Source organism: Protopterus annectens, chromosome 6.part0, assembly GCF_019279795.1.
Source record: "Protopterus annectens isolate FY-2018-M chromosome 6.part0, PAN1.0, whole genome shotgun sequence".
Taxonomy (NCBI): Eukaryota; Metazoa; Chordata; order Ceratodontiformes; family Protopteridae; genus Protopterus; species Protopterus annectens.
Genome location: NC_056737.1, coordinates 735,864,313 through 735,880,063, shown reverse-complemented (window position 1 = coordinate 735,880,063; position 15,751 = coordinate 735,864,313). Strand labels below are relative to the sequence as shown.

General features: G+C 39.6%; 1 protein-coding gene and 1 non-coding gene across 2 annotated transcripts in view; both read right to left on the bottom strand.

Moving 5' to 3' along the window:
* Positions 1-319: 319 nt before the first annotated feature.
* On the bottom strand, positions 320-421 carry LOC122805103. Its single transcript, XR_006365313.1, has one exon. It is a non-coding gene; the product is annotated as a U6 spliceosomal RNA (small nuclear RNA).
* A 1,786-nt stretch (positions 422-2,207) lies between these two features.
* Positions 2,208-15,751, bottom strand: part of KTN1 (kinectin 1) — a gene marked incomplete in the record, with an annotated part of 2,305,074 nt that continues 2,291,530 nt past the window's right edge. Inside the window, 1 exon segment of the mRNA XM_044074427.1 lies at positions 2,208-2,666. Coding sequence (XP_043930362.1) covers positions 2,637-2,666 — 30 coding nt within the window.

Sequence of the window (15,751 nt, the reverse complement as noted above, 5' to 3'; positions counted from 1 at the left end):
GGCTGCTGCAGTTCTGCATAGGCCTGGTGAGGTACATACCAAAGTGGGCACTGTACAAAATGGCTGGTGTAATTAGGGCTGAGAACAAAGAAATACCGACATAGTTGGACCTAGATGCCATGCCCTTATAAGCTGTGCAACACAGAATAATTTCACTGTCACCATGTGCACCCTAGTCCCTAACCATAAGGTCTACACTTATCAATGTCATAATTTCCTGGAGTGACTGTCTTACCAAAGTTTACTATTCTAGACTTAACATTGGATTTTAGGCCATGACTCTGACACCAGTTTTTAGTGTGTCATGCTTATTTTGAAAGAAAATATGGAATGCTTCATGAATTTACATGTCATCTTTGCACATGGACCATACTAATCTTCTCTGTATCGTTTCAATTTTACACATGCTGATGAAGCAAGCACAAACTGCCTTAAAAAGTCCTTAAGAAAATTCATACCATTCTTTCTGTGGATTTCTGGGAGTAGCAGCAGCAGCAGGAGAGGTATGTTGAGGGTTTTGCTTCTTGTTCTTTGGAGTCTCTGCAAACACAAAGCCAGGAGGATCCAACCCTTGGCATACTTCTATAAGGGAACCAGAAACCTTTTCTTAGACAAGGATCTGTGATGCATCTTCAGGTCTCTCAGAAATGTTCAGCTGGGGTTCTCCCTTTCCAATCATGCCAGCCATCTGACCAGTCACAATAGAAGTATCTAGAAGCTGCATATTATCAGGCTCCAATGGGGTTGCAAAACCAAGAGTAGCAACCAAAACTGGGCAGTCTGCGGGCTCAAGTGCCACATCTGGGTCTGACCGCACAATGAAAACTTCCAAAGGCTTCAACGTCTTATATGGCTGCTGGGGGACGTCAGATTTTGAATATTCAGAGTAGTTTCTGGTTTTCTAGGTAAATGTTGACAGGCTAACAGACTCCTTATAGTTTTATCTCAGGGACAAACTATTTACCAATGGAACACTCCCTTAGGATGTGTTTAGGATCTACAGAAAAAAATAAACACTTTGAATGCTTGTCTTTACATGGTCTGTCTCCTGCAGTCATATTTACCTCTGTTAGTAGAGATGTAGTAACATATTAGCTAAAAGTTAAAAGAAAATGGAAGGGTCTCCAAAGGGTATATCTGCCCACTCACAATAGAAACTGGCACAGGCCACACAGCTTTCTTTTTGGATTGGTGACAATAAATTTTCCGAGGAACTTTGGCCGATACATCCTCTATTTACCAGCAAGTTCTCTAGTGCCTAGGTCATGGGGCCAATGTACAGTGTGAAAGGAAGGGCCCAATCTTTGATATGCTGACTGGGCATATGGTATCCTCGGCAGGATACTCCCTTATGTGAGCAATACTGCAACAGTGATCACATGAAAGACATTACCTTCTAACTTGCTATCTTTGTGGCTATTTTAAAATACTGAAGAGAGTTTTTTTTCTCCCAACCATATACATCCCTTTTACATTTCCTAAAGCCCTGAAAGCTACAACTGCATTCACAATGTAGTCCCACATAACTGTCAATTTACCAGGAAGTTCTTATAAAATGTAGCACAGGAATCAACAAAAAATGTCTACTTCCTATCCTAGTGAGTTGTATATGTATACATACAGTTACTCAGTTTGAAAAATACTGATAATCCTACTGAAACCTAATTTTTAATCAAAAGTACCAAAGATTCAAGAAACCTGCAAATAACAAACTGCTGCACAATACTGTAACCTTGTCACATCTGCATCTGTAGCAGTTCTGCAAATGATGTGTGAAAGCTGCTAACTTATTGCAAATTACTACAATGTATAAGCAAACTAACCAAGCTGCTATCATTTAGAGACCCTTGCCATGTCTGAAATGGGTCATTTTAGACCAGATCACCTGCAATGACAATAAAACTTAAAAGAAAACAGGAAGTACAGCATTATTTCTGACTTCAGAAGGAAACATCAGGTTTTTGTCCCAAAAGTTACCATTTCAATATTCCCTACTCAACATCTACTGACGGTGGAAAAACAGTCTCTCGATGTTCCATGTATTGACAAACTTATTAATAGATAACCTTCATTCTTAATAGCGGCATTAACTATTTGGTATTATATCAAGTAAATATGTTGAAAGGTCATCAAAATGTTATCAATTAAAATTGTCTGTTGTTAACAAGTGCTGCAATTTTTTCAAGATCAACAAAAACTGTCAAGTCTTTAACACAAGCATCCCTTTATTGTCACCATTAAAAAATTATTAAATTAGCATCAAAATAAGGAGCATTTTCAGACAAAGTGATAGGCAGCCTATACCAAAAATAATTAAACAATGAAAATTGTATAATTAGAATATTTAGGTAGATCTCTGCATATTGTGTCTAACCACAAATTAGTCCTGTGGACAAATATTTAGAGGAAAAAATCAGAAAGCATGTAACCAGGAATGTAAATATATTATTTGAACTGCATTTTCATTATAAAACTAAATTCTGAAGCTGCCCACACCACAATTCTGATCAGTAGTTTAACAAGGATTAAAAAAAGACAGAGCTTTGTTCAGAGTTTCCATCAAACAGGAAGGGTGAACAACATAAATAAAGCTTTCATTTGGCAAAATATATACTGTACAGTGCCAAATGTTCCCTTCAGACTGAAGAGTTTCCTGTGAATTCACCCTGTTAAAGCAAGAAAAGATAAGAGTAAGTCTAAATTTCTGCATCTTGTACAGCAATTAATCTAAATGTCACAGTTATATACATACTAATCGGCTGCAAAATCATTCTGTCAACAAATTAAAGGCAGAAATTACAAGACACAGGCAGAATTTGTCTAGATTATCTCTGGACCAAATGCTTCTGTCTCATTTCAAACAGGGAGACTCCATCACCTATATATAAAGGCCACTCTAATTCCAAGGGAAAAACTAGCACATACAAAATTTATTTATAATAATCTTCCCTTCTCTGTAGTAAAGCTTACTTAATAGTACGCCTGCTGCTGACAGACCTGGAAAGCAAAGTACAACTAAAGTGAAAGAATCATGATAAAACAGGATAAGAATCCACTAGTTCAATCTTGTACATTAGGTTCCCTCTTAAGACTTTGCTCTCAATCTGTACGCTTTTAAAAGTGGATATTGCATTTGTAGTCAAATTGGAGTGCTGTACTGCTCTGTGTGTGGTCTAAACTGTAGCATGCAGTTTGCTACAGTTGAAAAAGTAAAAAAAAAAAATGTTTAATCTAAAACATGAGTGCTGTAGCACGCCATGCAGACAGGGTAGAAACTGTAGCAACTGTTTGCTAAATTTGTAGAAAGCAGTTTGCTACAGTTTGTTTATTTGACATTTGTTTACTGGGACTGTCCAAACTGGGTCAAAAGAACCAGTTTTCAGAGACCTGAGGAGAAAAGCTCCACATACATATATTTAGAACATTGATTTGCAATGAAAAAATTCACATAACAGACAAAAATAATGCAAACAGTCATGGCATCAATATCTGTTACAGTACAGTTCTAGTAAGATCATGAGAATTTACAAGATAAGAGATGAAATAAAACAATATAAAATTACAAACTTGTCAGATTTTCCAGGACATTTGCTCAACAGTACGATGTGCATTTCAAGTTAAGGAGGAGGTTAGCAAGGATCCAAAGTAAAGGGCAATCTTGAAAATCAGCTAATGCTATGACCATTCACATTGGTTTTATATATTACTTTAAGGGCCCTCTGCAGTGCGGAATAGCAGGTTCCTAAGCACAATCAAAAAGACCTTCCAGGGACATATCAAGAAAATACCAACTTAGCAAGAACTCAAAGCAGAGTCCTAAAACAACAATGTGCCAGTGGAGGCCTGATTCCACAACACTAGAAGCCATGTCTGCAGAATCCGGGAATCACCGATCATGTTACCATGGCAAAGATGCCCAGAAATGTGCACAATGAAAAAGAAATTACGCTGGATCTTCTGACTGCACTGGCCAAGCAGATATTAAAAATCCAGTGCCAACACTCAGTGCACTTAGTCACTCAGAACATGGTTTGTTTAGATACACAAACTAGGCCCTCCTTATGTGAAACATGAGATAAAAGGTTGGCCTGACTTCCTGAATGTGTGCACTGTTTTTCAGTATAATCTAAACTTGAATCAAGAAAGCCCCACGCACCCCCAATCTATCTCTGGAAAGAAAACCTGAAGGTAGATTGTCTGATTTAAGAACAGCCCAGTAAACATTTTCAGACAGTGTCATTCCTAAAGGGCTCCATATACATTATGGCCTGTGGTTCTCATTCTAAAGCAGAAGGGTAAAGCCATTAAGAGAAGTGCTTTCTAACAGAATAACTTGATGTCCACTAACAAGACAGGCAAACCTGTCAGTCAATTCCAAGGAGGAAAAGTGTTCTTCAGGGCAGGCAAAGATGTAAAAAATCCTCTAACCTCCAGTTACATGCTTGTATGCAACAGCATTTTTGACTACACATGCTTTCCAATACATCACTGCTTGGAAGCCTAGAAAAGTAATTGCATCTTACAAGCTTGAGGTGAAGGCATTATTTATACTGTTCAATAAACATTAACAAATTACATGTATAACAGAAATCCTAAGCTCTGCATATTTTGAATTTCAGTGTATACATGTATAAAAAAAAACAAAGCTTGTATTTGAAACTGGAGTATAAGACAGGTCTAAAATAACACCACTCCCAAAGTCCAGGCTGTAACTATAGTTCACAGATGTACTTTACTTTGAAATGCTAATCCTATGTACTGCAATGTTTCATAAAGATGCATGTTAACACTTCTAACAGCATGAAACCCGTCTATGATTGATTATATATAACTGACACAAGGGTGGCTTCTCTTGTGCAGATTTACAGGGGTATTAGCAGTTGATGTGCCTGAGTAACAAAAATATAATGAAAATATGAAATATTTTGTACCTCTGAATAGCACTGCATATGTGGCATGTGCAGTGACAAAAGTGTTAAACTGACAGTGGTTGCACTGTTCATACCACTACTGTCATCATCATCATCATCTTTCGGCTTTTCCCGTTAGGGGTCGCCACAGCGGATCATCTCTTTCCATTTCTTCCTATCCTCTGCATCTTGCTCTGTCACACCAACCGCCTGCATGTCCTCTCTCACCACGTCCATAAACCTTATCTTAGGCCTTCCTCTTTTCCTCTTACCTGGCAACTCCATCCTTAGCATCTTTTTCCCAATATACCCATCATCCCTCCTCAGCACATGTCCAAACCAACGCAATCCCATCTCTCTTGCTTTGTCTCCAAACTGTCCAACATGAGCTGACCCTCTAATATACTGATTCCTAGTCCTAGCCATCCTAGTCACACCGAGTGCAAATCTTAACATCTTTAACTCTGCCACATCCAGCTCTGATTCCTGCCTTTTTGTCAATGCCACTGTCTCCAACCCATATAACATAGCTGGTCTCACTACCCTCTTGTAGACCTTCCCTTTCACTCTTACTGGTACCAGTCTGTCACAAATCACTCCTGACACTCTTCTCCACCCATTCCACCCACCCTGCCTGTACTCTCTTCACCTCTCTTCCACATTCACCATTACTCTGAACTGTTGATCCCAAGTACTTAAACTCGTCCACCTTTACCAGCTCTACTCCCTGCATCCTCACCATTCCTCTACCCTCCCTCTCATTTACACACATATATTCTGACTTAGCCCTGCTGACCTTAATTCCTCTGCTCTCTAGAGCACATCTCCACCTCTCCAGAGTCTCCTCAACCTGATTCCTACTCTCACTACAGATCACAATGTCATCTGCAAACATCATAGTCCACGGGGCCTCCTGTCTGATCTCATCTGTCAACCTGTCCATCACCACTGCAAATAAGAAAGGACTCAGAGCTGATCCTTGATGTAATCCCACCTCCACCTTAAACTGATCTGTCACTCCCACTGCAGTCCTCACCACTGTCACACTACCCTCGTACATATCCTGTACCACTCTTACATACTTCTCTGCCACTCCTGACTTCCTCATACAATACAACTCTTCTCTAGGCACCCTGTCATATGCTTTCTCCAAGTCTACAAAGACACAATGCAACTCCTTCTGACCTTCTCTGTATTTCTCCAATAATACTCTCGGAGCAAACATTGCATCTGTAGTGCTCTTTCCTGGCATGAAACCATACTGCTGATCACTAATCATCACCTCCCTTCTTAACCTAGCTTCTACTACTCTTTCCCATAACTTCAAGCTGTGACTGATCAATTTTATCCCTCTGTAGTTACTGCAGCTCTGCACATCACCCTTATTCTTAAAGATAGGTATCAAAACACTTTTTCTCCACTCCCCAGGCATCCTCTGACTTTCCAAAATTTCATTAAACAATCTAGTTAAAAATTCCACTGCCATTTCTCCTAAGCACCTCCATGCTTCCATTGATATGTCATCTGGGTCAACAGCCTTTCCATTCTTCATCCTCTTCATAGCTGTCCTTACTACTTCCTTGCTAATCTGTTTCACTTCCTGATTCACTATCCCCACATCATCCAACCTTCTCTCTCATTCTCTTCATTCATCAGCCTCTCAAAATACTCTTTCCATCTACTCAACACACTCTCCTCTCTTGAGAGTACCTTTCCCTCACTATCCTTTATCACCCTTACTTGGTGCACATCTTTCCCAGCTCTGTCCCTCTGTCTAGCCAATCGGTACAGGTCCTTTTCTCCCTCTTTAGTGTCCAATCTCTCATACAACTCTCCATACACCTTTATCCTTAGCTTTCGCCACCTCTCTCTTTGCCATGCGCCTCATCTCCTTATACTCATGTCTACTTTCTTCATCTCTTTGACAATCCCACTTCTTCTTCGCCAGCCTCTTCCTCTGTATACCCTCCTGTACTTCCTCATTCCACCACCAGGTCTCCTTGTCCTCCTTCCTCTGTCCAGATGTCACACCAAGCACCTTTCTAGCAGTCTCCCTTACTAGTTCTGCTGTAGTTACCCAGCTATTCGGTAACTCTCCACTGCCTCCCCATGCCTGTCTTAACTCTTCCCTAAACTCCACTTCACAATCACCCTTTTTTAACTTCCACCATTTAATCCTTGGTACTGCTTTCACACTCCTCCTCCTCTTCTTGATCACCAACGTCATCCTACAGACCCCCATTCTATGCTGCTTAACTACACTCCCCTGCCAACCACTTTACAGTCTCCAATCTGCTTCAGACTGGCCATCCTACATAGGATATAATCCACCTGTGCGCATCTTCCTCCACTCTTGTACGTCATCCCATGCTCCTCCCTCTTCTTAAAATATGTATTCGCCACAGCCATGTCCATCCTTTTCACAAAATCCACAATCATCTGATCTTCTGCATTCCTCTCCTTAACACCATACCTACCCATCACTTCCTCATCCCCTCTGTTCACTTCACCAACATGCCCATTAAAGTCCGCTCCAAATCACTAGTCTCTCACCCTTGGGTACACTCACCACAACTTCATCCAACTCACTCCAAAATTTCTCTTTTTCATCCATCGCTCACCCAACTTGTGGAGCATATGCACTAACAACATTGATCATTACACCATCAATTTCAAGCTTCATAAACATCACTCTGTCAGACACTCGCTTCATGTTTAAAACACTCTTGGCATATTGTTCCTTTAGTATAACCCCTACCCCATTTCTCCTGCCATCCACACCATGATAGAACAATTTGCACCAGTTTCCTAAACACCTGGCCTTACTACCCTTCCATCTGGTCTTTTGCATGCAGAATATATCAACCTTCCTTCTCTTCATCATATCAGCTAGCTCTCTTCCTATACCAGTCATACTGCCAACATTCAAAGTTCCTACCCTCACTGCTACACTCCTAACCTTCCTCCTCTCTTCCTGCCTTCGGGCATGCCTTCGCCCTCCTCTAGCCCAATTTCCGCCAGCACCCTGTTGGCTAACAGTCCTGGTGGCGGTCATTGTTAACCCGGGCCTCGACCGATCCAGTATAGAAATATAAAATTTTTGCACCATAAGTGATCTGGCAGAATTTTTATGCCGGATGCCCTTCCTGACGCAACCCTCCCCATTTATCCGGGATTGGGACCGGCACAAAGAAATGCACTGGCTTGTGCACCCCCAGTGGCTGGGTTGTTCATACCACTACTGTGAGGAGTGTAAACACAGTTGCTTGTGAACTGTTGAAAGATGTTCAAAACTGTCATAATCCAGAGGAACGCAGTAGCACAAAGAAAAATCAACAAAGTGGTGTGACCACAATGCTAGAACCCACCGAAATACTGCAGACTATTTCAGTACTTGACTACTTGCAGATGTGTAGGAAAAATCACTAGAATAGTGTGAAATGAGCAGTGCTACATGCTGTCATCTGCAACAATTTAGAATGGGGAAAAGGCTACTATTCATATTTATCATATCAATGCTGCCATCACTCAAGCAACGTAGCATCTAAATTTCCCCCATGCCACCTAACTCCTCCCTTTTCCCACACCGGTGCAGAACGGCCTCTCCAGAAATCTGTTAACCCAAGGAAAGGGAAGCTGAAGAAATGAAGAAATCAAGGAGGAGACAAAAGCTCTCTGGAGCAGCTTTCAAACTCATACCAAAATGGCAGTGGGGAAAGAAGGGTGGAGTCAAAGAGGAAGATGGACCTGGTTCTACAAATCTAAGGGTATGACCAAGTCCATCTTACTCTACATCTAGGACAGGGAACCAAAGAAAACTTACTGGATGGATCACTGCAAAGGCTGTTTAAAAATTTAGCATCTCCAGAAGGAACTGAACTGGAGCTGTCTAACCTACAAATGTCTCTCAAGGAATGTGAGCCTAATACTAATTCTTGTTGAAAAATATGACAGTCGAGGACTGGTGACAGCAGGCAGGCATCAAGATCCAGTTCACAGAGGAACTGTATACAAGTCCCCCAAAGGGCTGCACTAGTACCATCCCTTCAGTGAGTGATAAGATTTCTTTATACTACTTTAGTACTATTTTGGGGCCAAGAAAAGGAGGAAAATATCATTCCTAAGGCACTGACAACCTTTCAGAGGTCAGAGTCAGCGAATGTGAACTTTAAATGAAAACCTCATATTTGCCAAAGAGCTCAAGTACAAAAAGGCAACTGGGCAATAGACAGTGTCTGGTACTGACCATCACAATGCCAAAATAGCTCTGGTACCTATTAGCTCAACAGCTTAACTCTGAAGCACTATTTAGACAGAAAGATCTACTTATTGCCAAGTTGCTCTGTGTGGAATTGGCACCAAAGATGGGCAGTGAGTCTACTCACTGAACACAGGCTTAAGCATTCATTCAGCATAACTAGACTACATATGCAGGTGCTCCAGTTACCTACTCATGTACTGACACTACACAGCTCCAGCAAAATCTGGAATATGCATAGCGGTGGCATACTAAAAACGGTCTTAAACTAAATGCACAAAACTGCAGTGTAGAGTGTTTAACAAAAAAGCTGTCCCCGCCTCATAAGTTATAAATGATACTCCTTTTCAGACAAATATTTTCTGTTCTGGTGTTGATATGTACAACCTTCTCCCTCTCTGTTCCACTTTTTTCCCCCTTTCTGAATTATTTCATCCAGGCAGTACCCACAAATGGGCAGATGTGATCAGTGTACTAATGTGGTAAACAAATGCAGAATAAAATAAAAGATGGTCATAAAAGTCCCAGCTACTCATGGACAACTCTCTTGATTGTCATATTTCCACCATTGTCAGGAAATCTCATCTGGCCCAGAGAACCTGTCTTTAGTATGTATAAATAAATCCAAGCATATTGTTCAACTGGAAAGGCCACAGAGATACCTAACCAAGAAAATTAAAGGCATTAAATCCTTCAACTATCACAACAGATTAACAAGACTCTCCTCATACTCGGTATCTTATAGGCTGCTTTGAGGTGAGCTATGTCCCACTTTCATATGCTCATAGATACATGGGTGTTGACATAATGGTTAAGGTGTTTGAAAGCACAGGGTTCAATTCTCATCTTTAGTCACAGTTCAGCTACACGCTAAGCATGCTATGGTCTGCGGCCTGATTGCCTAGTATGGACTTAATATGAATCTATGAACTTACTTGGCTATTGACCTAGGAGGATCTTAAGAAGCCTAGCCTTACATTCCCACAATCGGTTTTAGCCCTTATATTTTACATATGAATAACCCAGAGATGGGTCGAACAAAGATATATTGGGAGATTTACATGAATTCCCTTATCCATGAAGGACAGGGGTGCTAAACCAGGGGTGAATTTGTGGTTACCCATCGATTTGTCCAATTACATTTGAATACAGTATAGAAGTGCTTTGCTTTATGTGGAGTGAAAGTCAGTTCCACAGAAGTGGGATTCTCTGTAATGCATATCTATTCCTCCAACATGCTCTATTTTTCAAAGAAAATGAAATCACTATTTTTTTTTTAATTTATTTTCATTTATTTTACATTTGTTACTGGGTAGTGTCTGACTGGGCCAAGGAGCCGTTTTCAGCAGAGACCCAGGGAGAAAAGCTCCACACACATTAGCATTGAACAATAATAGTACAAAAATCATGAAAAACAAATTACATATGAAAAATACACAATACAAATTAATACAAGTATATTCAAGAAGAAAAGAGACAAAATTAGTCTCAGATTGTACTGTAGAACAATATTGTAGATAATGAATATCAAGCGAAATGAAATTGAGAGAGAAACATGCGTGGTGGCATCTGTCGAAGCACATTTAAAGTGTACATAGTTACAACATAGCTACAGATTTCTAAATGGGTTAGTGCAGAATTAGTGTGCCTTTGGGAGGGGAAAAGACAGTATTTAGGGAGGGAGGAGGGTTACCCAGGAGAAGAGCAAGAGCAGATCCAGCTAGATTTGAGATGTTCTTAAGTTTTTGATTTAAAGGACGAGTAGTTGGGAGGGTTGTGAATGTGTTGGGGAGAGCATTCCAGGCCTTGGTTATTTTATTAGAGTAGAGGCAGTCACCATGGTAGTTGTGTGATTGGGTTATTTTTAGCAATAGTCTGTCTGAAGATCTAAGGGACCTTGTATTGACTTGAGTTTGAACTAGGGAGGCAAGAGCAGGGCATTGGGTCAGGGTAGTGTATGATTTGGTATGTGAAGGTAAGAACTTGAGTGGGTGTTTTTACAACTGACTTAAAATGTGTAACAGGTCTGGCAGAATAAGTTCTATTGAAGTTATATGCACAAGGCAGCTGTATATACTGAGATAAAAATGCATCTGTTCAAAAGACATACACAGATTAGTCAAAAAGCAAGCATATGGAGGAAGGGAAAAAAATCAAACAAAAAAGGGACATACTAACTTTTAAATCAGGAATTAAGAGGTCAGAAATGACTGCGAGGGTAAAGGCGCTGAGAACACACAGAATTCCATCTATAAGACCTCAAAGCAGTGATACCCCCCAAAAGTAAATGGTAGCCTGGAAGAGCCAGTAGATTAAACTGTACTTACACATGCAAAAAAAGATAGAGTGGGGTCCTTCCACACAATTGAAAAGGGGATGAGTTAATTGATGTAAGAAAGTTTTAGGTGCCCAGCTGCCAGAGTCCTGTCAACCTTGAGTTGTAAAGACAGTGGAAGATGCACTAGCCTGATCGCATACGAAATTAGTGCATATAAGCAAGAATGTCATATTTCTCTAAATATGCCCACAACAAAGCAACTGTAATGGACATCCATGGTGTTATAAAGCTGCTACCAATCACCTCTCAGATTGAGTGTAATAAAACAGATGGTACTTTGTAATTTTCCTGTTTTTTTTTTTTTATTTTTAATTTATTTATTTATTTATTTTTTAACAGAAAAAAATGACATCCTAACAGTGAGAGCACACCAGGATTGGGGGTCATTCCACCACACTCAGGAACAGATGCGCACCTATGCTGTTCTTCCATATAGCCCAGTTCCCACAATTTGGATATCAAGCTTTGCTATTACTGGTAAACAGTTCCAGCATTTACATGCTGTTTTGATTATTCTCTACTTGTAATATTGAATTTGAAAAGAATGGTGAAAGGAGACACTTTGTGGGACTGGAGTGATGGCCTTTCTCAAAATTCAAAGTCTGGGCCACAGCCTTCTCCAGCTCTTGTGGGCAGTTGACTCTGGTAGAGGGGAAGCTACATGATGAACATACACTAAGGTTATTGGACCAGGTTGGAAAGCTGTTTTGGCAGCTTAGCAGCGATGCTCAACCTCCATATGTGCACCAGTGGCGGATTTACTGGGGGGGCTAGGGGAGCTAAAACTCCCACATCAGAGACAGATCCAGCACAAAATTACAATAAATCTCTTTTTTTCTTTAAGGATGCAAATGTTTGTGCACAGAGCCGGATCCAGCACTATGCAACCAAGGCACTGGTTGGGAGGGGGCTCCTCAGGCTGGGAGAATTTTTTTTTCTTTTAATATATGGATCTACTTCACATGGTCGACATTTCAGAATGTTAAAGACCATATGATCGACATTCGAAATGTCAACCATGTAATTAAAAAAAAAAAAAAAAACGCAACAAAGACTTACCTTCACGCTGCTAGCAGGGGGGCTACCCCCTGTACCCCCCACACCCCCCAGAACTTAAATATACCAACTCCAAGATCGCACTACAGTGCGGAAGATAGAAATTTTTCCATTACGTACTGTGATGCCGATTACGCATGGTTGACATTTTGAATGTCGATCATATGGTCTCGGCTATATGGTCTTCGACATTCTGAAATGTCGACCATGTGAAGGGGAAGAGGACCCATACATATATATATATATATGTATATATATATATTCACACACACACACATATATATATATATATATATATATATATATATATATATATATATATATATATATATATATATGTATATATATATATATATATATATATATATATATATATATATATATGTAAAAGGTATTTTTTAAAAGGGGTCTTCTTTAAGAATGCCCTTTGCGTCCAGTTGCACAGACGCAACAGGTGTGTGCAACCCATTTTCATCTTCTGCATCTGTGCAACCTGTTTACATCTTCATCTTCGACGTGCGAGGAATATGAATAAGATGTTTAGACTGCGGACCATGAGCAGACAACTGAAAGGTGTGTGTGTGTGTATTTCAGTGTTTAAGAAGTAGGTAGGGGTGTGTGTAAGAGAGAGGGTGGAAGGTAGGAGAGTTGTGTATATGTAAGAAAGCGGGAAGGAGGAAGGTAGCCGTGTGTGTGATACTTCTCAACTGTAAATATTTCCGAAGAATGTCTAGATTTTTGCCTTATATTTTTGGTTTTTGGTCTGCTCCTCAATTTTTTTATTTTGGGGAAAAATGTACAAGTCTGCGATAAATATTCTCTGTGTGACTCCACAATGGTGCATAAATAGCTCTACTCAAGTGCAGAAAGGGTTATGAGTTGGGTCAGGATGGAATCCCTAAGATATGTGAAGTCTTATAAATTCCTGCTCTTAGCATATGTGTAAGTCTAACAATTTATCTTTAAAGTAGGAAGGCAGAAGGTAGCCTGTTTAACGAGAGACATCTGAACATTCTAACATATTCAACTACTAAAGTGCTGTTAATCTATTTTGGCGGCCAACTCAAAAATAAAGTGTACATAGGATACAACAGAATATACCAAATACAGAGTACCTAGACATATTAGTACTTGGAAACTTGATTGAGAAAACAAGCAGAGTGAAGGATTTTATCATAGCCAGTTGACTATTGTTCATCTTGAGTGAGAAAATAAGAACAGTGAGGGATTTTTACCATAGCCAGTTAAGTATTCACTCCAATCTCACTAGAAACTGAAGGACCATTTCATTAGCCTGTCATTCATAAACCCTTTATAACACAATTAAAAAACCTGAATGTGCAAGTCTTAACATTTTTTGAATGAAAATACATGTCACAAAGTGACTGGCCATTTCTAACCAAAACCAGATCATCTAAATAGAAAACAATTGTCAGGCAATGGTAAAAGAAAGTTAATGCATTGGGTGAAGAGTAAGAATCCATGGTCCTAACCTTCAGGGACTCCAACTGATAGTTACTTCTGTAAAAATTGCTTTGTGAATTTTGACCATAAAAATGCTGTTATTTAAATCGGTTGTCTTAACTAGTTGTCACAAGGATGCCAAATAAGTGAAGTTGGCATATGAAAAGTAAGTTATTTGAAACTGTCAAAATCCCTTTTTAAGCTAACAAAAACTGCACCTTTTAATTCGTCTTTGTAGGAGATGGCAAAAGATTATGGGTATCAGTGGCGTGATTATGAAGGTGTGAGAGAGCTGTAGAAAATAAGGATGAAGATTATTTGCATGCATAAATCTAAACCAAGGAAAGCAAAGTGCAAGGTTCAGCATGACTTGTGTAATCTAGTAAAACAGAAGCTATACGACTCTCTATACCCAGAAACACTAACTAAATATATTCTGTAGGAGCTGCAGTTCATAGCACATCATTCTGTCAAAGCTACATCATTCTGTCAAAGCTACTCTAATATTTAATTCGAATACAGAAGTGGACAGAAGGTGTATATCTTTTACATGCTTACTTGAGTTTTTTGGGTCTTCATGTGCCCAGACAGCTGCTGTTCCTATACTGTTCCCTGGTGAGAAAAGGAACATGAAGCTACCACAGGGGAAGTAGCCCTTGTGAAAATAAAAGAGTTGTCTTTTGCAGTCAGCCCATTACACATTCCCTTCTCTCATGCAAGCTGAGTGCACATATACAAACTCTGTTATTCCACCAATTTTCTGAGATCAGGAAGCAATATTTATAATCATCTGAGAATATACATCTTGCTCATTTTCTACTACATCTATTTTAATGTCTACCTTTCCCTAAAAGTCTCAGACTGTTACATCTGTATTTAACTGGAGAGATGAGATAGTCCAGGAGACATTTTTCAGCAAACTCCTGGGCGAACAGGTAATAACAAAAATGAAACAACATACAAAATAATGCAAATGATGCACATAAGTTAAATAAGACTAATTAAACTGAGTAATAAAACTAATACACGAAAATAATGAAATATATGTAAAATGCTAATAAATTCTGTTTGAGGATTTGGAATTCTTTTTACCCTTCATATTCTATTACTTTCTCCACGGCCACTTTCAGTTCAAAGCCCACAACAGTGTTTCCACACCAATATCGGAGTTCCCTTGTGCCTCCCAGTGATGATCTCAAAGGTTACAATGCACATTCCCATGAAAAGTAAAGCTCAAACAGCACCTTTTTTTTGTTGCAGGCACTGGATTCAAATAACATCCTTCCATCCCTTATAATCTTCATATTCCAGGTTCTCAATCTTGCGTTGCTGTTAGTGCGTCAGCATATTTTTCTTCCTGTAATCCATCTCAATAGACAGAAGAATGTACCTCCTCTGTCGATTCTGCTCTCTCCTTTGATCTCGATCATTTTCAGAGTTTGGCTCAGCTCCTCTAAACCAGCCACCACAACCTTCTCTTGCAACTCACTACTCATGCTATCTCTGAGCATGCTATCCTCTGCAGCATCTGCAGCATGTCCCATTATCTCTGACTGTGTCTTCCCTAGTACTTTGGCTTGCAAATCTCTGAATTTTCTAATTTGATTCAAAAGCTTAACAAGCCATCCACTTTATTTATTGTTCCATTATATGCCTCCTCTTCTTTTTGATCTTGGATTAATGCTTTACTAGAACTGTTATTACTCTACTTTAAAGTCTGAACCA